The sequence below is a fragment of the Seriola dumerili genome, unplaced genomic scaffold, assembly GCF_002260705.1.
Source record: "Seriola dumerili isolate Sdu_G_001 unplaced genomic scaffold, Sdu_1.0 BDQW01000036.1, whole genome shotgun sequence".
Classification (NCBI taxonomy): Eukaryota; Metazoa; Chordata; class Actinopteri; order Carangiformes; family Carangidae; genus Seriola; species Seriola dumerili.
The window spans coordinates 4,473,338-4,497,756 of NW_019174291.1; the positions used below are offsets into that span (position 1 = coordinate 4,473,338).

The 24,419-nt window shown below is 37.7% G+C and overlaps 3 protein-coding genes across 3 annotated transcripts; all 3 read left to right on the forward strand.

Moving 5' to 3' along the window:
- The first annotated feature begins 384 nt into the window (after positions 1 to 384).
- LOC111216808 (olfactory receptor 10A3-like) lies at positions 385 to 1,341 on the forward strand. Its single transcript, XM_022738420.1, has one exon. The coding sequence runs from the start codon at positions 385 to 387 to the stop codon at positions 1,339 to 1,341; it is 957 nt and encodes a 318-aa protein (XP_022594141.1).
- A 3,196-nt stretch (positions 1,342 to 4,537) lies between these two features.
- LOC111216809 (olfactory receptor 11A1-like) lies at positions 4,538 to 19,131 on the forward strand. The gene is made up of 6 exons (XM_022738421.1): positions 4,538 to 5,471; positions 15,496 to 15,740; positions 16,606 to 16,665; positions 17,852 to 17,999; positions 18,224 to 18,333; positions 18,820 to 19,131. Exons 1-6 carry the CDS (start codon positions 4,541 to 4,543, stop codon positions 19,129 to 19,131), a joined length of 1,806 nt encoding a protein of 601 aa, XP_022594142.1. The 5' UTR covers positions 4,538 to 4,540.
- A 1,727-nt stretch (positions 19,132 to 20,858) lies between these two features.
- Positions 20,859 to 21,809, forward strand: LOC111216811 (olfactory receptor 11A1-like). The gene has a single exon (XM_022738422.1). The coding sequence runs from the start codon at positions 20,859 to 20,861 to the stop codon at positions 21,807 to 21,809; it is 951 nt and encodes a 316-aa protein (XP_022594143.1).
- Positions 21,810 to 24,419: the final 2,610 nt, after the last annotated feature.

The following is a 24,419-nucleotide window of genomic DNA, read 5'->3' on the forward strand; positions in this document are numbered from 1 at the left end:
GCTAATTTACCATCAGCTATGTGGTAACGCAGTGAGTGAAGTGAGTCCTCACTGTTGTTGTGTTGATGACAGTCATAATGTAGGACTGGTCTGCGTTTCTCGTGACGGGGTATAAAGGAGCAGCTGATGCAGGGACAGGTACAGGAGTCTACAGCTCAGCAGGTGACAGGTCCTTCAACAGTCAGTGGGGGGGGGGTCCCGGGTTTGATGGCTGGGTAAGTTCATATGGCATGTGATAGTGTGTATTTTTTTTTTTATTTAAAATAAAATGTCCATGAAGCTGTCACTGTTTCAATGGGATGTCTTTCAGTAAAATGAATGATTTGTTTTTGGGCGGGGAAACTTGTTTTTTTCACTGTTGTTTTGTCACTTTAAAGAAGAACGATGCTGAATTCAACTTTATCATCTTTAACTTACTTCATCCTTGGAGCTTATTTTGACATTGGAAACTTAAGATACTTGTATTTCATGATAACTGCTCTGCTTTACTTTGTAATTATTATTGCCAACTCCTCTCTGATTGTAGTTATCTGTCTGAACAGAAGCTTACATGAACCCATGTACCTGTTCCTGTGCAGCCTGTTTGTAAATGAACTATATGGTAGTACAGGGTTGTTTCCATTCCTGCTGATTCAGATCCTCTCTGACATTCACACTGTTTCTGTGCCTTTTTGTTTCCTGCAGATTTTCTGTGTTTACACTTACGCCAGTGTCGAGTTTTTAAACCTAGCCATCATGTCTTATGACAGATACCTCGCTATCTGTTATCCTCTACAATATAACACACGTATGACATTTAACCATGTAGCTGTCTTCATTATTTTTGTATGGTTGTACTCTTTTGTGAAATTCTTAATCACTTTATCCTTAAACATCCGTTTGCCTCTTTGTGAAAACACCATCAACAGTTTGTATTGTCATAACTACCTTGTAGTGAAGTTGGCCTGTTCTGATACTAAAGTGAATAACATCTATGGACTGTTTGGTGTTGTTCTCACCATTGTAGTTCCTCTGCTTCCAATCCTTTTCTCTTACATGAAGATTCTCAAAGTGTGTTTTTCTGGTTCTAAACAGACCAGACAGAAAGCTGTCAGTACCTGCACACCTCACCTTGTGTCTCTGCTCAACTTTTCTTTTGGCTGCTGCTTTGAAATCCTGCGGAGCAGGTTTGATATGACTAGTGTTCCCAGTGTGCTGCGGATCATCCTGTCTCTGTACTTTCTCATCATGCAGCCACTTCTGACTCCTTTCATGTACGGACTGCAGATGTCCAAAATAAGACAAACATTCAAACATCTCTTCTGTAATAAAATGTTGACTGGTTATAGAGATACTGTGTAGGTAAATAAAGTATTAATATCACACCTTGAAATGTGCTCATTAAAACATACAGCTGAGTGAGAGAAAGATTTAATGTTAAAATTGAAAACCATCTTCTGTTTTTGATGTAAGTTTATAGAAGAAATCAGGCAAAACATAAATAAGTCTGACAGACTGGTGGAAATATCAGTACAAAGGTACCTGAGGTTCCTCGGCCAGTCTGAGGTTACAGTAGAAAATAACTTCTTAGTTCTTAGTGCGAGGACCAGTTGACTGGATGGTGTGAGTGTCTGTGACTTTAGAAGGTGCAGGAAGGTTCTTGGTATAAAAGTGTTTTAATGTTTTGGCACATGTCAGCTGTGAGAGGAGTAAAGATTAATGAGGAGAGTGGACATCTCTTCTAAATTGAATTTAGCTTTTTCTCCAGATCAAAAGGGAACCTTGTAAATTGTAGGCGCATGCCTCAGTGAACTGAAGTGTAGCAGTCTTTACAGTATCTCGCTTGTTTAACTCAAGCTGTCAAATAAATGTAGTGGAGTAGAAAGTACAATATTTCCAGTGAACACTGTAGAGTAAAGTATAGATACCTCAAAATTGTATAATAATTGTACAGTACTTGGAATAAATGTACTTAATTACTTTCTACCACTTCTAATACAATTACTGAGACTTCAGCACACCGGTATTTTAATATTGTTCCATGACCCAACAGGTAAAACTCCTGAATTCACAAATGAAAACAAAGGGGATGACAATTATAGAAGCTGATATTAAAAAGGTAAAATACTAACTAAACCACCACAGACACACAAAGACCATTAACATGAAATAATAAACTGATGTCAAAACGTTTCTCTATAACAACTAATCCACCATTGTCTCACTGTTAATGACTGAGCACCATGTGTTTGCTAACATTAGATCATATATGACGTTTTACATTGGTGAGGAAATGACAAGCTAACACAAAGTGAAAGGGCATACCACTAGCTAGCTAACATTGGTTGGCTAAACTGTAACTTAAGGCTAAAGTTAGAAACTAGCTAACAATAGTTAGCCTAACTGTAACTTAAATCAATAGTTATAAACTAGATAACATTAGTTAGCTAAACTTTAACTTAAAGAGGACATGAAACATTCTAATTTTACAAGTTTTTATACATAATAAAGTGTGCTAGAATATATTTTGAAATTTTTTTGCATATAAAACAATTACACGCTAAGTTATTAAAGATTTATTATCCATGTTAACTTATGCCTTCACTCTGGTTTGCCACCATATTGCCTTTACGTCACACGCTACGTCATTAGGTTGGTGTGTGGGGATTCCATGCATTCAGCTACGGTGAAAAGCGACGAAAAATGGCCGAAGACGAAGCAGAGCGGACTTTCACTGACATTAATCGAAACCCTATGGCATATGCTTTCGAGCCGGTGAGGAGGAGAAGCAGAGAAAGTGCACAAAGCCACTTTAATCATTTAGAGGAGGAGGAGGAGGAGCAGCAGCAGCAAGTGGTTCCAGGAGGTGCGGGCCGGCAACACAACGTGGTGCTTGAGATGACATGTTTTTTGCCTTTGTGGCTCATCACACTGACAGACTTAAAAAAAAATTCATAGTTTAGTCCATATAAATAATGCACTGTGCAATATCAGAGCTGGATGACAAGTGGAAAAGTAGTAAAACTAAGAAGAATGAGTACGATCTCTGTAGAGGCAAAAAAAAAAAAAAAAAAAGAAAAAGTTTTTTCATATCATGATGACCTTTATTCAATTAAAATTCGAGGATCTGTTTTTTTAAGCTGTTTCCCCTGTCATCATTCATAATTGTGCGCACCTCTCTCTGTTCTGCCAGATGCCTGCGCCGTTGAGCCCTTTCCTTACGGCGCACAGCTACATCCTAGCTAGTACAGGGGGTGGGAATGTCTGTACAGCCTGTCTTGTAAGAAGAGAAGTTAAACACAGACGGCACAGCCTCGGGTTTCAACCTGTTGGTGCGGCAAGCGACTAGGACACTGGATTCAAAACTCATCTTCTCCACATAGTCCTCGTTTACAAAGTGCTTACTGCAAACCCTAGCATTACGGCTAACCGGAGGATTCACTCGTTTCAGTGCAGCTAGCCAACGACGAAACAGCACTTGCCGTTTAAGTGGTAAAGAATGAAAATAGACAATCTTTCCTTTGTTTTGAACTCCATAAAATTCATTGCTGCATCCAGGGGCAATACAGAAGTGCTCCCCCCAATTTGCTTTTTAGTTTGGCTTTTCTTACTCTCCATTGAGTCTGTCATACGAGCACTGTCACTCATCCTGTCACTGATTACCATATGTATACACGTTAGCATGTTCACCGGAACCAACCAAATGACGTCAAGCTCTACGCCAGGACAAGATGGCGCTACACATGTCAGAAAACTGTAATTTAGATTATTATTATTTTTAATCCAGTTAAACTGACAGGTGTTAAACATGTGAGGATGATTAGAGGGGTTATATGGCTTGTAAATTATGTGAACTTCACTAAGTGTTTCATGTCCTCTTTAAGGCTAAATTTAGAAGATCCATAGATATTTGACACAGTCTAATTAAGAAACTCTGAAGGTAAGAAAGTAAAGTGCATTAAACAGGTAGATAGCTACTGCTATTTACAATTACCTACAGTGTCTCAATTGATGGGAGTGAGGGAGGAAGATGAGACATCCAGCTAACATCAAGGTTTAGAAATGGTACGGTCCACTTTAGGGGTGTGTGAAATCGTAATAAAAGATTCCCAGGCATAATTATATGAAATATATTGTAATTTTTAAAATTACAGGTAAGAAAGATATATAAATGTTTCAACTCCCCAGAACTGGTGATTAACAGGTATGGGCCTTGACGATGAGATGGGAACTACTGGTTGGTATCCTTCTGTTCTGGGGGAGGATATAAAACAACACCAGCAATAGTCCGCTGCACATCAGCTGCTGCACATCAGCTGCACATCAACTGACAGAGGCTGAACTGTGATCACATGTCATTAACAGACTTACAGGTCGTGTGAGGACAGAAGTATACAGGAAGTTTTGCTGCTGCTGAGAGGAAACACCCTGTGACACTGTGTTAATAAGGTGCCAGTGTAAAACCAGGGAAATATTATAATGTCACTGTTTTTCAAAAGTGTTATTTTTGAAGCAAACAGCTAATTAATTAATAGGTTAAAATATTTTGCAACTTTAAATAATGATGTTGAATTCAACTTCATCTTATTTCATTCTTGAAGTGTATATATACGTAGGAACACTGAGACATTTTTACTTCATGATAACTGCTCTGCTTTACTTTGTAATTATTATTGCCAACTCCTCTCTGATTGTGGTTATCTGTCTGAACAGAAGCTTACATGAACCCATGTACCTGTTTCTGTGCAGCCTGTTTGTAAATGAACTGTATGGTAGTACAGGGTTGTTTCCATTCCTGCTGGTTCAGATCCTCTCTGACATTCACACTGTTTCTGTGCCTTTTTGTTTCCTGCAGATTTATTGTTTGTACACATATGCAAATATAGAGTTATGTAATTTAGCCGTCATGTCTTATGACAGATACCTCGCTATCTGTTATCCTCTACAATATAACACACGTATGACATCTAACAAAGCAGTTCTCTTTATCTCTGCAATATGGTTGTACTCTCTTGTGAAAGTCTTAATCACTTTATCCTTAAACATCCGGTTGACACTGTGTGGAAACACCATCAACAGTTTGTATTGCAGAAACTACCTTATAGTGAGGTTAGCTTGTTCTGACACTAAAGTGAATAACATCTATGGACTGTTTGGTGTTGTTCTCTCCATCGTAGTTCCTCTGCTTCCAATTCTTTTCTCTTACATGAAGATTCTTAAAATGTGTTTTTCTGGTTCTAAACAGACAAGACAGAAAGCTGTCAGTACCTGCACACCTCACCTTGCTTCCCTGTTAAACTTCTCTATTGGTTGTTTATTTCAGATACTTCAGAGCAGATTTGATATGACCAGTGTTTCCAGTGTTGTGCGCATCATCCTTTCTCTGTACTTTGTGATTCTCCAACCACTGTTGAATCCTGTCATGTTCGGACTGCAAATGTCTAAAATACGAAATACATGTAAACATCTCTTCTGCTATAAAATGTTGACTGGTCAAAGAGATTTAATGTTGATATAATAAAAATATCAGTAAATCATTTATCATAACTTGCACTGAAATGTTTGCTCAGTTTATCATAACCTGCAATGTGGTAACAAAACGTGGCAAACGTTAACCTGAGACAAGACAGGTGTATGGAAATTTATGAATTTTTAAAATTGCACTTTATGTAATAAAATATTCAAGCAGCTTATAACAATACAACTCTGAAATGCACCTTAAAACTCTGAAACCCAGAAAAATCATTTTAAGAAATGAGATAAGTGTGTTAGAAGTCAAAATATTTACACCACACAAACACACCAACCTTAAAAATATGATAAAATAAACATTTATTCAGACTGGCCATTATACAATGAAAGATAATGGAAAAGGTTCAATCTCTCGTCATTATGTCACTGATAGTGTAGTCAGTCAGACTACATGTACAATTAAAGTATTTCTACCCAGAACTCACTGTTGACCTAGAGTTACCTGGCTGAAAACCTGCAAGGGTTGAATGGTATTACCAAGTTGTCTGCTTTATAGTTAAATGGTAATGAATGCAATCAATCAATCAATCAATCAATCAATCAATCAATCAATCAATCATTTTACTTGTCCTAGTGTGACAATTGGGTATGCAGCAGTGAGACATAGTTTTTGTAGTAGGGGGTAATAAATGGGACACACATCTCATGCAAAAAACTGACTTTTAGGTGATGTAAATAGACAAAACACAAACAGCTTCTGAAAACATCTTCATCAATTTGACAACACAGGAACTGCAAATACTGACTTCACATGCAAACACACAAATACCATGAAGGGGTAATTCTAACCGCAGCGGCCCGGGTTCGAGTCCAACCCGTGGCCCTTAGCACCATATTATGCTCTCTCTCTCTCTCCCTCTCTCTCTCACTCTGGCCATCAGAATTAAGGCAAAAAATAACTTTAAAAGAAAAAAGTGATGAACCTGGCTTAGATGCACTTGTTATTCAATGCTTTCAACTTCAAAAGTCACAATTGGGCTTTGAACAAGTCCCAGGCAGGTTCATCAATTTTTTGTTTCCCTTGGAAACAGTTCCCTTGTTTTTTGTTTATTTGCAGCACACATGTTTTCAAATCAATGAATTTGCATGGGGGGCGCATATACACTGTACACCTGTAATGTTGAGAGGGCTACATGAGTTCTTCTTGTTACCTCAGCAGCACTCCCAAAACAGCAGACAAGTGTGAGCATGTGAAAAAAACAAGCATTTCCTGGTAGGAAACACCGCAAAATAGTAATAAAAATCCGATTAATGTCCATGTTACAATGCTTATAAGTTGCTCTTTTAAAAGAAGTCCAACTGTGAGCAAGAGGGAGATAACTTCTGTCGCGTTATTAATGTTGAGAAACTCCAGTGAGTGACCACGTTGTCTGCTAGTCTGTTGTTAATAGCCACTGTGAAAGGAGGCTGCATTAAACTTACTGTTGAGTCAAGATACTTTTCATAAAAACCAACCAGTGATTGTGAAAATGTGGTTTAATGTTTATTACATGCTTTGGTGCAACTGTATCATTGTATTTATAGTCTGAAAAGATCACTAGCTGCTATTCGCTAACTGCTAAGGGTTAATGGCTAAGCTAATTTCTAACTCCGGCTAACAGAGTGAATGATACCGTGTCAAAACTTTAAAGGACCATTGCACTGTTTTTTTTAACATTAAAATCGTTATGTTTTAATGAAGTTATGCACTTTTATTTTTTTTTAATGCCATTAAATGGTAATTTAACTGATTTTGGTTGCTAAATATACATGTAAAGTTAATCATAAAGGATCATTTAGTTCATTTTCATGATTAAGTTAACAGTATATTAAAATGGTGCATAAAAATGTAACAATACAGCAAATAATTCATATAAATGTTGAAATACTAATATTTTTTTACATAAGAAATTCATAATAAGCAATCTTTTACTGTTAGAATACAAATGTTGATGTGACAGAGGGAAAATTCGTTGTAAAAAATGTATTGTTAAAGTTAAAAAAAAACATCTGTTTTAAAGAAATTCATGGTAAATTCTTCATGTTAAAAATACCAGTTGTTAAAATATGGTCATTGTAGACCTAGTTAGATGTTAGTGTCTTATTACTACTTCTGGTTAGCACTTAAGACGCTACAAGTTGCTGTGTGTTGAGCTCTCAGGTCCACTGTTTATTACACTGCAAAAACTCAAAATCTTACCAAGTATATTTTTCTAATTTCTAGTCAAAATATCTCATCACACTTAATATAAGACAAAATCACCTAAAGAGTAAGATTTAAGTGAGATAAAGGAGCTTGTTTTTAGACAGTGCATCTTGAATATCTTGTTAAGTGAAACAGTCTTGAAAACATCTTGTTTTGAGTCATATCTCAGATGAAACAAGCTTTTTTGACATGTCATAAGGTTTTTAAGCTGCTGTGTTATTTGTAAAAGATGAATCGTCTTGTTTCAAGAAACAGACTTAACTTGAATTGAGACAACAAATCTGCTTTATTGAAAACTGCATGGTCAACATGCCCAACTCACAACAACTCAAAATGCACAGTACAGTGTGGCTATTTTTCTTACATTTCCATCAAACCATGTCCATGTGATATGTAAAAAAGACAGAGGCAAAAGCTGGAATTATGTTTCCTTCTCTGTTCTGTTGCACTCTGGACATCTGGACATACTGCACCACATTATTCCAAAAGTAATAAGTAAAAATAAATGCTGTCATCAATTACAGTGTTTGTCAGTGCTTAAAAAAAAATCAGCCCAAATACCCACACTCAATACAGACTCAAGAATGATGTTTAATGATGTCTGTGAGATCATACTTCAGTGGAATGTACTTGCTATTATTGAAGTTTACATAGTAGTATGGGGTATAATCAACAAGCTTTTCAGCATCCATGAAAATATTGGCTTGAGCTAAGTCGGGAACTTCTACCTCGTAAGCTAAATAATGATCATTCCACCCAACTGTAGAGAGAGGTTGGCATTCAAAACAATACACTGACGCATTTAAAATATAAATGTTTTTCACAAGTGCAAACTGGAGTATCATTGATGACATTAGAAATAACCAAAGATTTTCCACATGTATGCTTATTTCCATGTTGCATAATCCACTGTACCAAAACTATATGTTCAACTTGCTCTATTCCTAAGAAGTCTTTAATCTTTCCTTCTACACAGTTAACATTTTTCACCTCAGAGGCTGGGCCCATGTCAACTTCACTTGAACAAATTGGATGTTTCTCGTGCACATTCTGACTACATTCATAAAGTTGGTTGTGCTTCACAAGAGACTTACAGATATTTTTAAAACTACTTTTCAAAGCCCACTGCTTAAAAAAGCAATACTTTGACTCAAAGCGCATACACATATGCCTCACTGTGGGACCAAGTGCCTTAATCTGAGAAGGAAGATGCAGCAAGTAATGCTGTTTAGGTATAATATTTGCATCTGGAAACAGTTGTTTGAAATGTTTTAAATGTTGCTCTATTAAAAGCTTTAGCCTTGAAAGAGTTGAGAGAGCAATAATAGGTGAAAACAGAATTTTGACTATCTCTAACAACTTAAGTAGCATTTGTGTGTAATCATTTTCTCCAATTTTGTCAATGAGAAATGGCAGGATCTTTAACAAAACCAGCATCTGCCCAGCGGACTGTTAAAATTTATTGTCATTTGATGACAGTGTATTGACAGATATGGGGCAAGGCTTATCCCTTGCATCCACAGGAGAATAAGGGAAACAAATAATTGCACTGTTGAATGCGTCTAAGTCCATATGCCCCGAAAGCACAAGATGCTTAANAGCCTTGAAAGAGTTGAGAGAGCAATAATAGGTGAAAACAGAATTTTGACTATCTCTAACAACTTAAGTAGCATTTGTGTGTAATCATTTTCTCCAATTTTGTCAATGAGAAATGGCAGGATCTTTAACAAAACCAGCATCTGCCCAGCGGACTGTTAAAATTTATTGTCATTTGATGACAGTGTATTGACAGATATGGGGCAAGGCTTATCCCTTGCATCCACAGGAGAATAAGGGAAACAAATAATTGCACTGTTGAATGCGTCTAAGTCCATATGCCCCGAAAGCACAAGATGCTTAAAAACACATTTGAGTTCATATGGGGCAACACCTTCAAGAATGACATGCATGCTGTCTTGTGGGGTTTGATTGATTATATCAAAGTGAGGAAATTCTGTTAATTTGCTTCTCCTGTTTATGCCATATGTCATTTTTAGATTGTCTTTCAGAAAGTCAGTATTTGCCTTTTCAATGTCATTGTATTGCCTGTTATGACTTGCCATTGTCCTTTTAACAAACACATCTTCATTAAATTGCTCCTGCATGTCTTCAAAGTTGCATTCACAGTGCCTGCATTTACTGTAGGCAAACCCCACTCCTGTCTTAAATCCAGCCACTTCATGCTGAGCTAGAGTGTCTCCGCACACAGACATAAGTGCCCCATAAATTGTTCTCTCACCATTTGCAGTGACAACCTGGACACCATCACACAGCTCAGTTAAGTCACGGTTAATCCTCTCAAATATCTCATTAATACCACAATGAGAAAGATCTTTTGATTTTACCATGGCAAGCAGATGAATGGCAGCAAGTCTTGATCTGTATTTAGGGTTGATGTTACCTAAGGTGTAATAAATCAATAACAATTTGTTTTTGTTTGCCCGAGATCCAAGAGGATTGCATAGCTCAATTTCATCTGTATATAAAACCAACTGCAACGCTGTGGGAAATTTCTAAAACAGTGGGTGCGACTTAAAAATGTCTCCATCAATGAAATCATGAAAAAATCCATCCTTGCATGTCTGTGGCCTCTCATCAATCATTGCAATAATTCTTGGATGTGATAGCAGCTGCTCCAAACTTTTCACCAACGGTATATAATGAAAACAATGGTCCTTAATGGTAAGAACTCTGGAGTCTCCATGTTTCACATAACATACTGTTGTTTTGCGACAACAATCTCTGGTTCAACTGGTTTTAATAGTTCTTTGATGGTCTTATCCTGCAAATGGGTGGAAGCAATTTGACTGAAAGGGTCAAACTGGTCAAATATCCCCATTGCATTACTCTTTAGTTGATCCAGGTCCCCAGAATGTCTCTCAATCATGTCGCTCATTTGCTGTTTTAGGTGCTCCAATAATGCGGCCTGATATTGCTGGACTCCACTCACCATTTGGTTAACAGCTCTCTGGGGAGTAGAAAACAAACAAACAAAAAAAAATACTACATTAGAAAATTCATATAAAAATGCAGTCAACATGCAAACTCAGACACTTTTTTTTTTTTTAAAGTAACCCTTCAATTACATATTGTTAGTGACATGCAATGATCAAAATAGGCTATTTCCAGCAAAACTATCATGAAATAATATTGCTTTCTGCAGCTCTAAGACTTTGTTTACACTAGGTCTTAAAATGTGTTTTGAGCAATAGGATCACAAGTGGACAGTGCTAAATAAAAGTGTAAGTGTTGGTTGTATTATGTTGTCTCTATTCTTAGGTCATGCTCAACAAATAGAGTGGATGGGCAGATTTTGTAAGCAAAGTATGTGTCCATTTGCATATATAGCGGGGAAGTGCGATCCGATCACAAGTGGTCACTGAAGAAGCATGTGGAGACACATTCTAATGTCAGGTGTTTCTCTGACATACCTTTAGCTGTCCACCTGTGATCGGATCAACCAAGATGCCAGGTGTGAACAGTGGCTAAGTCATTCTACAGTTTAAGCTTATTGCTTTTAAGCTTGCTACTAAAATACAATTAATTGGAAAATCAATGGCATAAATTACCTGTGTCAATCGATGGGTTTCTCTGGCTTGAAGAAGAAATGCAGTTGCATGTTTAGAAAGGTCAACATTCATGCAACCCTCTCCATCTTCTTGAAATCCACTCTGAAAGAGGTTAACAGCAAACATATCTACTAAAACAGGGAAAATATTGGCATTTGTAGGTAGCACCACCAGACAATCTGACAATAACTACCTGAGTAAGCTAGCTAGCTAGATTTCTTCCAATAAAAAGGTACAAGATGGGTATATTTTTACTGGTTGGTGTCTTTATTTTGAGTATATAAAATAACAACAAAAACAACAACTAATAAAAACAAAACAAAACAGTACTACAAAAAAACAATGACATTGACAGCATCAGAAAAAATCTGTACTTAATGAGTGTTAAGATTGACACACATACTGTTAAGTTATCCCACATTCTGTAATTTCATAGCGACCTCTTGTGGTAGTAATCCCCCTATAAGTTATTTGGGGTGCGTGTAGCCTATTAACCTGCCAGATCTTCTTTTATATGGATGCCATTGTTTTGACTGGTGAAGCTGAGCTGGTGAGTTAAGAGATGTATACAATGTGATTACAATTTATGTTGAATACTATATGTTCATGTATGCGGATTACAGTAGATAATATGTCCGTGTCATTAATATTGTGGTTTTGGTTTTATTTTGTGTCATTTCAGTTGATTACCTGGCGAACGGCACAGTTACTGTTTAGGTGCTAGTTAGCATAGCATATGTGATACTGGAATGCTTATGCGAAAATAAACACGTGGAAGACGGTAAACGGATGTCCGAGCTTGAGTGTGACACTGTTTCTTCAGTTCAAAACACCCTTTACGGTGGGAGTTATTATATTAATGTAGTTAGTTAAATAAAACCGTACACATACTAAATTGTATCCCTTCACTTGCTCTCTTGCCAATAAATTAATAATTTCTTTTTCTTGACGTTACACATTTGAACACATCATGATGACATTTTATTTAACTTTGCCCAATAGTCATTTTACTGAGCTCACCGTGAACACATCATATGTAAACCTCCTTCTGTCAGCTAACTAGCTTTCACACTGCTGATTTCAACACGTATTTCAACACTGGATTACTATTTTTAACTAACGGGACTTGGTACTTAGTTTGAATGTATTTACCAGCGGATGGATGAGTAAAAAACTGTCAGACTGGACTGCTGCAGCAGCAGGAGGAGGCAGAGACACAAAGCTACAGTCCAGTATATCTATATGCACTCCACTACACTTTTCAACCCAGGTGAGTTTATCACGACTGAGTCTCATGTTTGCAATCAAATACAGGTTAATTGATGTTCGCTGTAATGTAATGTCAGGTGACATTAGATCATAAATTGGACAATCTGTGGGGCGGTAGGCTGCGTTTGTCAACATAAATGTAACCATTAACTAGCCGATTTAAATCTCAGTAGGCTAGTTGTATTTGCGTAGTGTAAAGACTTACCGCTGGAATGACGATGCTTGAGCCCTCCGCTTCAGACACAGGGCTTGCATTAGTTTGGTCGTTTGCGGCTGTCCTTTCACCTGCTCCAGGTAAACCGTGGCGAGTCGGTCCTTCCTCCTCCGCCGCTTCAACTTGGAGAAGATGATGCACGTGTGTCCGCTTCATGTGATAGTAAAAGGAGTTATACACCCTGTACTCACTTGGACAGCCATCAATCCCGCACACGATGCGAAAGTCAGGGCTGCAACTGTGCATGGTGTTAATGTGACTCAAAAGTTGTTTCAGAGTCAATGCTACAAATATGTAGCATATGAAGCAACGCGAAATCATGTTGGAAGCAAAGATGTCACAGGCAGGAGGGCGGTAAATTGGTCACAGGTAGGTAATAGGGATGGGCGTATCGATCCTGTATTTGTCATGTGATTTGTCTTAAATGTTATAATATTTTGAATGAAAAGAATTGCCAATAAGAAATTATCAGTATCTGTATCGATGAAAATGCAAGAAAAAGTATCATCGAATCCTAAAAGTGTGGTAACGCCCATCCCTAGTAGGTAAAGCAATACTGCCGTAAAAACTCGTTACTATGGTTACACCCACTAGCTAGCTGCAGCAAATGAGAATGTGGGCGTAAACAAAGTCCTCTGGCTTAAACTACCGTTATATGGGACCGACTTGGATTTGAACTAGTGGTGTGCGATACTGCATATTTTGGTATCGATCCGATACCAATCAAATACGGGCCAGTATCGCCGATACCGATACTGATACTTTTCAATAAATAAGGTGGATGTGTCATTGAATTGCTAAACCTCAATTAATTTTTGTTTTTTGTGATGTTTCCTTTTTTATTATTAAATAGTTAAAACCCAGGACAGAATTAGGACAAAGTTTATAATTAAATAGAAAATGCTCTATTATCAATTTTTTTTCAGAAAAATCTTAAATAAATAAATAATGTTTTCTTTTGGATGGTTTTTTATATGTTTATATAAATTGGTAGTGTTTCCACTATACCTGACTAGCTTTTTACAAATCCCACATTTTGCTGTTGTCTCGTTTTCGGCTTGAAAATACAGCCACACGGCGCTCCTCTTCCTCTCTGCCATTCTTCTGTTGTATTTTCTCTGTGCGAGTGCTGATGAACCTGAGCCGGCAACTTGCTTGATTGTTTGCTTTGCGCGTCTAAGTCACGTCACGTGATGGCGCAACATCTAAACACAAGGGGGGGGGGCAAAGTGTGGTCTGGCGACCTGGCTGTTTCCTCTTTGCCGAAACCGCAGCATTGCAAACAAGAGCAGAACTTAAAGTAAAGAATCGATCTCACCAGGCTAGTATCGATCCGATACCGATACTGACTTGGTATCGATACTATCGATATTTGGATCGATCCGCCCACCACTGATTTGAACTTGGATTGACGTGTTTCAAGTAAGTGCTGCATCGAGTGCTCATTCTTTGTAGTTCACATTGCACACCCTTTGAATGTAATAATAATAATTTAAATGATAATAATAATTTCAATGTTATCGACGTTTCAATGTGTTTTCAGTGTTTATTGTGTATCGTTGCAGCCAAACAGAGACAGTGAGGCGAACTAACATTAGTGGAGCTAACTAGCTAGCTAGGTCAGCTATGAGCATGGAAGAATTGGATGATGTCGCAGTGTCCATTTTAAGGGGTAATGTATGCAAATATTATTCTTTATCATATATGTATGTATAATTGCAGAGATGTGTAAATGAAATTAGTTTATACTTAATTGAAGCTAAAAAAAGAAACTAATTGCTTCCTGGCGCTGCCCCACATGTGACCCGCTAAGCAAAGTGAATTTTGCCTCCCGTTACTCCCACCATTTTGTTCCTGTTAAATTCATAAACTGTGGAGACTAGTCAACTAATGGTGACAAATGACAATTGTTGTTAACCAGGAAAATTCTTAGTTGGTGGCAGCTCTAGTTATACTGACACCTATATGACACAACAGCAGCCAATGAGGTATCTACATTTCTATACCAAGCCGGTTAGCACTAGCTAACTAGCTAAACTAGCTAGTGTCAACTTCTAATAGTTTCATGCAGTTTCATTTCTAGGGCACTGTTTCATCTTGCTATGTTTGTCTTCCAATGTTTTCATAGCTGCAAACATCACAGAGACAATGATGAGCACCCTGTCTCGTGAAGACTTGTGGGATCTTTTCCCAGGCCCAGAGAACTTTTTACGGAGAAAAGCGGTCTGGCGGGCCTGTCATGGTGTGTCGGAGGAGGTCAGTTTCTCAGTTAAGTGGCCTAAACTAACCACCTATTTAAGTTGGCAGCAGCACATTGAGCTAACAGCACAGTGTTTTTGGAACAGGCATGGTAGTCTACATGTATGTTCAATTCAGTTGAGATTAATTGATAGGTGTTCAGTTTGATGTAAGCGATTTCACCCCTAAAATTGAACATTGCTTATTTGTACATGTGCAGAGCTGTCAATGCTACATTGCATTTTGTGTTGTCACAAAAAACAAAAATGTTGCTTTTTGCAGTAGTTCATTATCTTTTATTTTACAGGAGTCTGGCCAAGAACACTCAAAATTATCGGGCAGTTCCTCCTTTAATGCGTCACCCATGCAACAGACATCCACTTCTGTGAACGCAAGTCCTGCAAAGTACACAACCCCTGAAAAGGTTGTAAAGTTATCCTTTCCGGAATATGTATTGCACACCGACACAGAACTTGAGCAAGTCCGACAACAGTACTTTGAGTTGTCGAAGAGAGGCGAACAAGGCAACTGCCAGATGTCAAAGGAGCTCAGATGCCGGCTCATTCGAAACACCATGACCAGTATGATTGCAATCCTGAGGGCAAAGGGGGATGGAGAATCACACAGATACCCATCAAAGCCAGAAATTACAGCAGTGGCAAAGAGAATAGTACTGTACTACCTCATGCTGCAGGACCAAGGCCTCCATACATGGGTAAGTGAAATGCATCCAGTTGATGACTGTGTTTCATGTTGGACATTTTTAGTAGCGATTTGAAAAATTGATTAAATGTCTTGTGCAGGTCACTGTGTACCAACAGCTATACAAAAGATTGCAAAATGTGAGATTCCCCCAAAAAAGAACTCCAGATGGGAGACATTCAAAGAGGTGAGGCTGTAACTAATGATTATTTTCATCAAAGATTCATCTGTTAATCATTTTCAAGATTAAATGATCTTTGCAGCTCTACAAAGAGGCACTGTCTTGAGCAGCCAACAGACACAGATGAAATCGATTCAAGTGGCTCAACAATCATTCTGGATTGGTCCACAGAAGGAAGTGGCAGCCGTAGCTCAGGCAGTAAAGAAAGTGAGTTAGAAGGTGAGGTTCAACTTTGCATTTACATATTTGCCGTTGTGAGGTGTTTATATTTTAGATAAACTAATAAACCCACTTTATTGGTCAAGATGACAGTCCTGACATGACAGAAGTAAAAGGCTTTAAAATGGACATCAGAGGATAGGTATTTACACTACATTTGCACTGTTTTATTATCTATTTATTAACATTATTGTAGAAATTAAGTTTTAACAGAAATCTGGTATTAATAAAAAGCTGGTATTGTATCATTTGAACAGCTGGGTACAGCAGTACCTTTTAGTATCAGTCTACTGTGCAACATTACTTTCTATAACCTCTCCAGCATATCAAATAATGTTATTTATTTAAAACCCATGTGTCTCATTAGCAGCATTTTTGCTCTTTTTAATTGAATGTAATTTTGGCTTGGGTTCCAAAATACCGAAATGATCCTTAAAGTACATTATCCTATCAGAAATGTCTGTGTTATGTGTTGAAGGAAAAAGAAGATCCCAAAGCCTACCTGAAGAAGCACCCTCTGCCCTGTCCAGTCCTGATGGTGAGTTTGTCCAACTGCCTCATGACTGTGTGTAGTGGGCGCGTGCGCATCTTTGTAGGGGTGTACTTGTGTGCCTACATGCAATTGTGTGTGATTGCATGACCATATCAGTTTCGAGCAAATAGTTTAAAATGGCATTTAAATGGTTAAAATTCCAAAAATGAATAGGTATTTGGTAGTTAGGATCAGGGCTGATATTTGTTAAAAGATTTAATTCCATGAAAGTTTAATCTAATATTAATGTTGTCATGGTTTGCTATGGCAGACACCTTTTTTTTGTTTTGTTTGGACTTTTTGCACTTCCTGTTTTATTTTGTAATTGGTTTCCTTGTGTGTCAGTGTTTTTGCTTCCTGTCTTGGTCCTGTGTCTGTGTGGTGATTGTCTGCCCCGCCCTAATGTGTTTCACCTGTGTTCAATCTCCCTTGCCTCCCTTGTCTTTGTAGTCTTTGTGCTCCCCTTTGTCTGGGTCAGTTTGTCACTGTTGTTATTTTTGTCTCTGGGTTTGTCCTTAGCCTGTTCACGTCTGTTGATTTCTGGATCTTCCTCAAGTTGTTCAAGTCTGGTTTGTCTTCAGTCCGTTCGTGTTACCTGTTGTCATCCCCTGTGGTTCCCTGTGCGTGTGTTAGTTTAATAAACCTGTCTGCACCGTCTCCCATGTGTTGGCTGCATTTGGGTCCAGCCCTTACCCCTCAAACCCTGACAAACCCTTACAGTTGTGACAATGTATGATTTTTATAGTGTTTTTTTTTACCTATTTTTTGTCATGCAACAACATGAGATGAACTTTTTTTAAACTGAGGCATATTAATTATGTATTTTTGTGTCTTACAGCTGAGTCTGCAGATGTTGACAGTCCAGACACCTACAGTCCAGCAACCTTGGCCAAGCACTACAAGACCCTACAAACGTTGTATAAAAGAAAAAATCCAAACCACCAGGATGTCTCATCTCTTGGATTAGGAATTTGTAGCCAGAAGAGCATTCATTGATTCAAATACCATTTGCAAGGAGGACAGACACGAGAAGGTTCTAGAAGCATATCCTTGTTTCAAGGACCTTGGACATGTAAGTCATTATTGACTGTGCATTATTAAAACCATGGTATCACACACAATGTTTAAAATACCAATTTCCTTTTAAATGATATATTTAAATGTCTGTATTGGTGTATTTGATATTTCATAGGTGATGGAGGAGCTTCAACGCATTTTGGATAAGGATAATACCAACTTCATTGATGAACTGAAGGGAAGATGGCATGACTTCTTCCAGAAGGTGCAGTTTTTTGGTGTATGGAAAAACACGCTGAAACCCCCAATGGGAATGGATAAAGGTAGGGAATGATATTTTGGTGTTATTAGTGATCAGGGTTTAGGGTGGACCTTCAAGTACATGAGCTAGTGTTTTGTCATCCTTCTTTTTCATCTATGATGGCTATCCCATTATTTGCTGAATGTTTGTTTTTTTTAAGCATTGTGTCTGTTGTATACCTTTTGATCAGATTTGACCTTGTGCACTTTGTCCAAGTGTTTAAGTAATGAATCTTTTCCTGTAGAGCTGAACAGGCTCTTGAGATCCTACGTGTGCTGCCATCACTGTTCCCCTCCACATCTGCTCCTCCAAAGAGGGTACGAGATGCAAGTGAGGCTCTGGTGCATGTCCTTGAGGTAAGCTGTGTAAAATGTTGCAGGATCATTTTGACTGCAGTATCATAAAAAATTATAACTGAAGGTGCTGCCTCTGATGACTCCCAATGTATTTCCTATTCACATACTGTATGTTCCAAGCCTTCAAAGACACCTAAAACATTTGTTTTTAGAAAGAGGATTTTCACTGGGTAGATGTCTTGGCTATGTCACAGTATGTACAAAAATGGGTGCATTACATGGTAGCAGGTTTTATCACCCTAATGATCAAGTAAGACTAGCCTACCCTTGGGTTTTAGTTCTTTTGAAAGGCAAGACATATGTGAACAGTAAATGCATTGGGGATAGTTAAAAACAGCACTTTCAGATGGAGCTTTCTCAGTACTATAACTTTTGTCAGAATTTTGCTTTGTAAAGTTATGTGTTTTTTTAAACAACCCTTTACTCTAGGTTCCAAATGACCAAAATGCATTATCCTGACAGAAAGATGTCTGTGTTGTGTTACAGGAAAAAGAAGACCCCAATTCCTACTTGAAGAAACGCCCTCTCTCCTGCCCAGTCCTGATTGTCAGTCTGTCCAACTGCCTCCTAGCAGTAGGAGATGTGCCAATAACCACCTTTCCAAAAGACAACCTTACCGAGAGTGCTTTATACCTTATGGCCTACTATTATGCCCTACACCTGACTTATCCAAAGTGTGTAGCCACTCTGCTTTCAGTCATACAGACGGAGGTCCTCTTAGACAAAATCCATGAGAAAGATCTCACATCGTCTTACAAGAAGAGCATGGCTGAGTGGAAAGCTTTTATTGGCCAATAAAACCAGTGGTCAGATATGGTGTAGGATAGCATTTCCTCTCTCCTTCCAAGGGTACTACAGTCCATGTTCATTTTTCACTTTTCAGTTAATATTAATAATTAAACTGTCTGTTCTGCAGATGCAGTCACTAATTTTAATTTTGATTTTGTATGTGTATTGAAGGGCACATTGGTCAGGTGTTTAGACCTGACCTTAACTCACTCACATATTTGGCATGTTCTGCTATGTTTTCATACTGTGAGCCAAAATGAAGCTTTTTTCCTTTTATGAAGTCCTCTGGGACTTTAAATTAAAAAAAAAAAAGAAAAAAAAAAAGAAAAGTTGGTTAAATGCAAAATGCTAGTTTTCATTTTTTCTGTCTTATAAGAAGTAGTTAATGTCTTGAATCTAGTAGGTTGAATGTCTTGACTCTAGGACAGTATTACTTTTGTAGGGTTTACAATAAGGTAAACGCACTTGAGATGATGACAGGATGGTAAATTATGGCTTATTATGGCAAAAGAGCACTGCCTAATACGAGTCAGAAATGCTAACTTCAAGACATTTTGTCTCATCTTATTTCAAGTAGGTGTTGGACTTAAATCTAGAACAGTGTCACAATTATAGAATTACAAATTAGTTAAATACACTTGAAACAAACAGGATGGCAAAAACTTTTGAGGGGAAAATACTATTTTTGCACATCACAAGCTTATTATTAGACACAAAACATCAGAATACTAGTAAAATATAGCTAAAAGTGAGTTTTCCCAGCTAATTTCAAGATCACTCTTATCCTGTAAGGATTAAATATAATGTCTTATTTCAAGAAATCTTACCAAGAGAATTTTCACTTGTTCCATTGGCAGATTTTTTTGCTTATTACAAGCAAAAAATATCTTATATTAATTTTGTTTTGCTCATTTTTGGAGTGGCGTTTTTTCCAGTGTAGTGCCAATAGTAACTAGTCCTTACACTGCGTCTGCTAACGCTAACATTAGTGCTTGTGTGACTGCTACTACTGCTAATACTCATGCTAACAGTAATAGCTGAGTGACCACCACTGATACAAATACTACTGCTGTTCATAATATAAACAATATTAATACAACTTGCATGATTAGCAATGTTACTAATTCTACTGCTGTTTTATTACAAGCTTTAACAGTACTGTGTCACTAATATTAGTGTTCATTATTCTGCTCTTATCACTGGTCAAACTGATGAAACTCAGTCTAACCAGTGTTGGAACTCGCACTGTACAATAGAGTTTACAGTACTTATCACTTCAGAATTGTATTTCCTTGTTCACTTTTTAACTTCCGTTTATACTGCCACTTCATTTCGAATCAAATAATTCTCAGAAATAATTTTCCCTTTATAATTTTTCTTCTGTTCACTTGAACAGCAGGGCATTGATTTTCTGGACTTTGGAAAGTTAGACGGAGATCTGTGGTGTCCCCTGGTACACATGAATGATATGGGACTGCTCTGTTGAGAGATATAAAGCAGCAGGTTTCATGTCAGCTTCAAGTCAGCTACTGCAGCAGCGACAGATGTTTAGCTCTGTGTAATGTTTGTGCTTTTTTTTTAACAGCCAGTGAAGCAGTGTTGTGAGTGAAAATAATGTCTGTGTTATTCAGAATAATGTCCTCAATTGAAACTAATTGTTCAGTTTGGGTTAAAAAATGAGCAGCAAACTTTTTTACAATTTGCAAACTGTTGTTGTTTTGTCACATAAAACAAGAATGATGATGAATTCAACTTTATCTTATTTCATTCTTAGTACATATATACATGTAGGAACTATGAAATACTTGTATTTCATGATAACTGCTTTGCTTTACTTTGTAATTATTATTGCCAACTCCTCTCTGATTGTGGTCATCTGTCTGAACAGAAGCTTACATGAACCCATGTACCTGTTCCTGTGCTGCCTGTTTGTAAATGAACTGTATGGTAGTACAGGGTTGTTTCCATTCCTGCTGGTTCAGATCCTCTCTGACATTCACACTGTTTCTGTGCCTTTTTGTTTCCTGCAGATTTTCTCTTTATACACATATGCACATGTAGAGTTTTGTAATTTAGCCGTCATGTCTTATGACAGATACCTCGCTATCTGTTATCCTCTACAATATAACACACGTATGACATCTAACAAAGCAGTTCTCTTTATCTCTGCAATATGGTTGTACTCTTTTGTGAAATTCTTAATCACTTTATCCTTAAACATCCGTTTGCCTCTTTGTGAAAACACCATCAACAGTTTGTATTGTCATAACTACCTTGTAGTGAAGTTGGCCTGTTCTGATACTAAAGTGAATAACATCTATGGACTGTTTGGTGTTGTTCTCACCATTGTAGTTCCTCTGCTTCCAATCCTTTTCTCTTACATGAAGATTCTCAAAGTGTGTTTTTCTGGTTCTAAACAGACCAGACAGAAAGCTGTCAGTACCTGCACACCTCACCTTGTGTCTCTGCTCAATTTTTCTTTTGGCTGCTGCTTTGAGATACTTCAGAGCAGATTTGATATGACCAGTGTTCCCAGTGTGCTGCGCATCATCCTTTCTCTGTACTTTCTCATAATACAGCCACTTCTGACTCCTGTAGTGTACGGACTTCAGATGTCCAAAATCAGACAAACATGTAAACATGTTCTCTGTTATAAAATGTTGACTGGTTGCAGTGATACTGTGTAAGTGTGATATTTAACATGATCTAGTTTTAAAATGTTTGATGTCACAGAAATTACTGAAAACATGCAGTTGTCTCACTGTTAATGATGTGATGATCTAAAAAAAAAGACCCAGCAATAAATCTGAAAACATGGACAACATGAAGTGAGCTCAGTCAGGAGTCAGTAGGACATGTTGACTGCTTGATTTGTTTCAAATGTCACCTCTTCATACTGTCACAATGACAACACTAAACGTCATGAGCCCATAAACTGGTGTTAAAGGTCCATATAGTATAAAGGTAGATGTGCATGTGTTGTTTGATCATAAAGCAGGTTTAAGCTCTATATTAATACTGTGAAAGTATAAAAATGCTCGGTCCACAGAGAAATGCACACAGCCTATATTCAGAAACTGAGCCTTAAAACCAGCCGTCAGGACTTCTGCAACTTTATGATGGCACAACAAAGCAGTCACTACTCTCAGTCATGCTCCAAGCCCCACTCACCTGGACCCACCATCCAACCTTGCAGGATTTACTTTTCAGCAGAAGCCTGCACAAACTAGAAAGGGTGCTTGTCTATTATCTATCTATTGCAGGGACAATGCTGTATCTAGACATAAAACAAAGTACTGCCTATCCAGCTGGTGTCACTGAACCTCCTCAACTAGTTGAGATTATTTTCAGGTTCCTCACTGGAGAAGGCTGATAACAAAGCCCAGTGTGTTTTCGGCTATTTAAAAAAACTTTGTACCTGGAGATATCTAAAAAACTCATTTTGTGATATGCAATACTTCCTACATATTTGATCAAATGAAAATAGTACATCCTTTTCATATCTATGCCCAACAATACAAATGTCTTTACTATCCCACAGCTCAAAGCCCCTATCTGTGATACCAGGAGAGAAATCTATGTTGCCCCATACTGGTGAAAGGGATGACAATTGTCCCTATAGTCCTTCCAATTTTCTTATATCCTGCCAGGCTTTAATAGTTGTGTTTATAATTATATTGTTACCAACAAAGGTTTTAATCTTTTTTTGTTTAGAAGAAAGTAGGAGAACACTTTGACTGATTAACTTCAGAAGATTCTAAATCAAGCCATGTAGACTCACTGTAATTTTTAATCCAATCAGCAATGTAGCATAGCTGTGAAGCCAACTGGTAAAGCCTAACATCTGGAACTGATATGCCAACTCTTTCCTTAGGCTTCATAAGCCATACTCATACAAGGTTTTTTTCTATTCCAAATAAACATACTAAATTGACTGTTTATTTCTTTAATTACTTTTCTTGGAAGTAAGATTGGGAGCATCTGAGATACATATAGAAGTTTCAGCAACATATTCATCTTAAGTAATGAGATCCTTCCTAACATAGATAGCAGTAAGGAAGTCCATCTTTCAAGGTCCTCCTGTATATGTTCAGCATGAAGTGTGAAGTTAGCTCCATATAACTGATGAAGCAATGGTGTTATCACTATTCCCAAGTATGTAAAGCCCTGCAGTGTCCATCTGAATGGGCAAGATAAGGGGGAGTGGGTATCATGAAGACCACCCAAAGGAAGAGCTTCTGACTTAGAACAAATTATTTTGTAGCCTGAGAATTGACTGAAGCAACCAATCAGATCCAAAACTCCTGGTATTGAGACTTCTGGGTTAGTAAGAAACAAAAGCACGTCATCAGCATACAGGGTACTTTTGTGAATTTTACTACCAACTGAGATACCTGAAATTGAAGGAACATGTCTAATGGCTTCCACCAAAGGCACGATAGTGATTGCAAATAATAATGGGGACAGAGAACACCGCTGTCTTGTCCCCTGGCCCAGTTGGAAATAAGGCGATCTCTTGCTGTTAGTTCACACAGCTGATAACAGGTTATTATATAGTAACTTCACTGGGCTAATGAATGCTAGCTAATGAGTATCTCCAGAGTGGGAAAGACATAGGGCCATTCAACCCGATCAAAAGCTTTCTCTGCGTCCAGGCTGATAACTATACAGTTTACTTTGCCAGATTGGCAAAGCTGAATAACATTGCAGAGCCTTATATCACTGCATGAATATCTGGCAGTAATAAATCCTGTTTGATCATTATTGATAATAGAAGGCAGGACTGTTTCTAAGCGCAGAGCCAGGGTCTTGGTAAGCAGTTTAAGATCTGTATTCACCGTCTTATACTGTAGGCCTGTAGGACGCACAATCATCATCAGCCTTCTCCTTGTTGGGCCTTCCGTTGTTTATCAATTTATTGGCTATTATAAATTAGTAGGATATCAATATTAACATTAATATTAGATCATAAAATGAATTAAAGTCCTCAGGGGCACCAGCATAAAAAGGCAAGAATAGCCAATATTGATTCTCAAATTATTACTATTAATCTGGAACTCCAATAAATGATTTACTTTATAACTATATCTAAAATTAACAGTAAGGAAAAGTTGAAGGATCGAAGTTCTACTGAGTAGAGGTTGGCAATACTCAAACTTGTTATAAACACACCAGTAGTTATAATTAAAGACATTTATTTACAATGTAACAAAGTAAAACATACAAAAACAAAGGCAAGATGGCCGATTCAAAATGTTCACTGTGACCACATGACCTGGAAAAGAAGACTACACGAG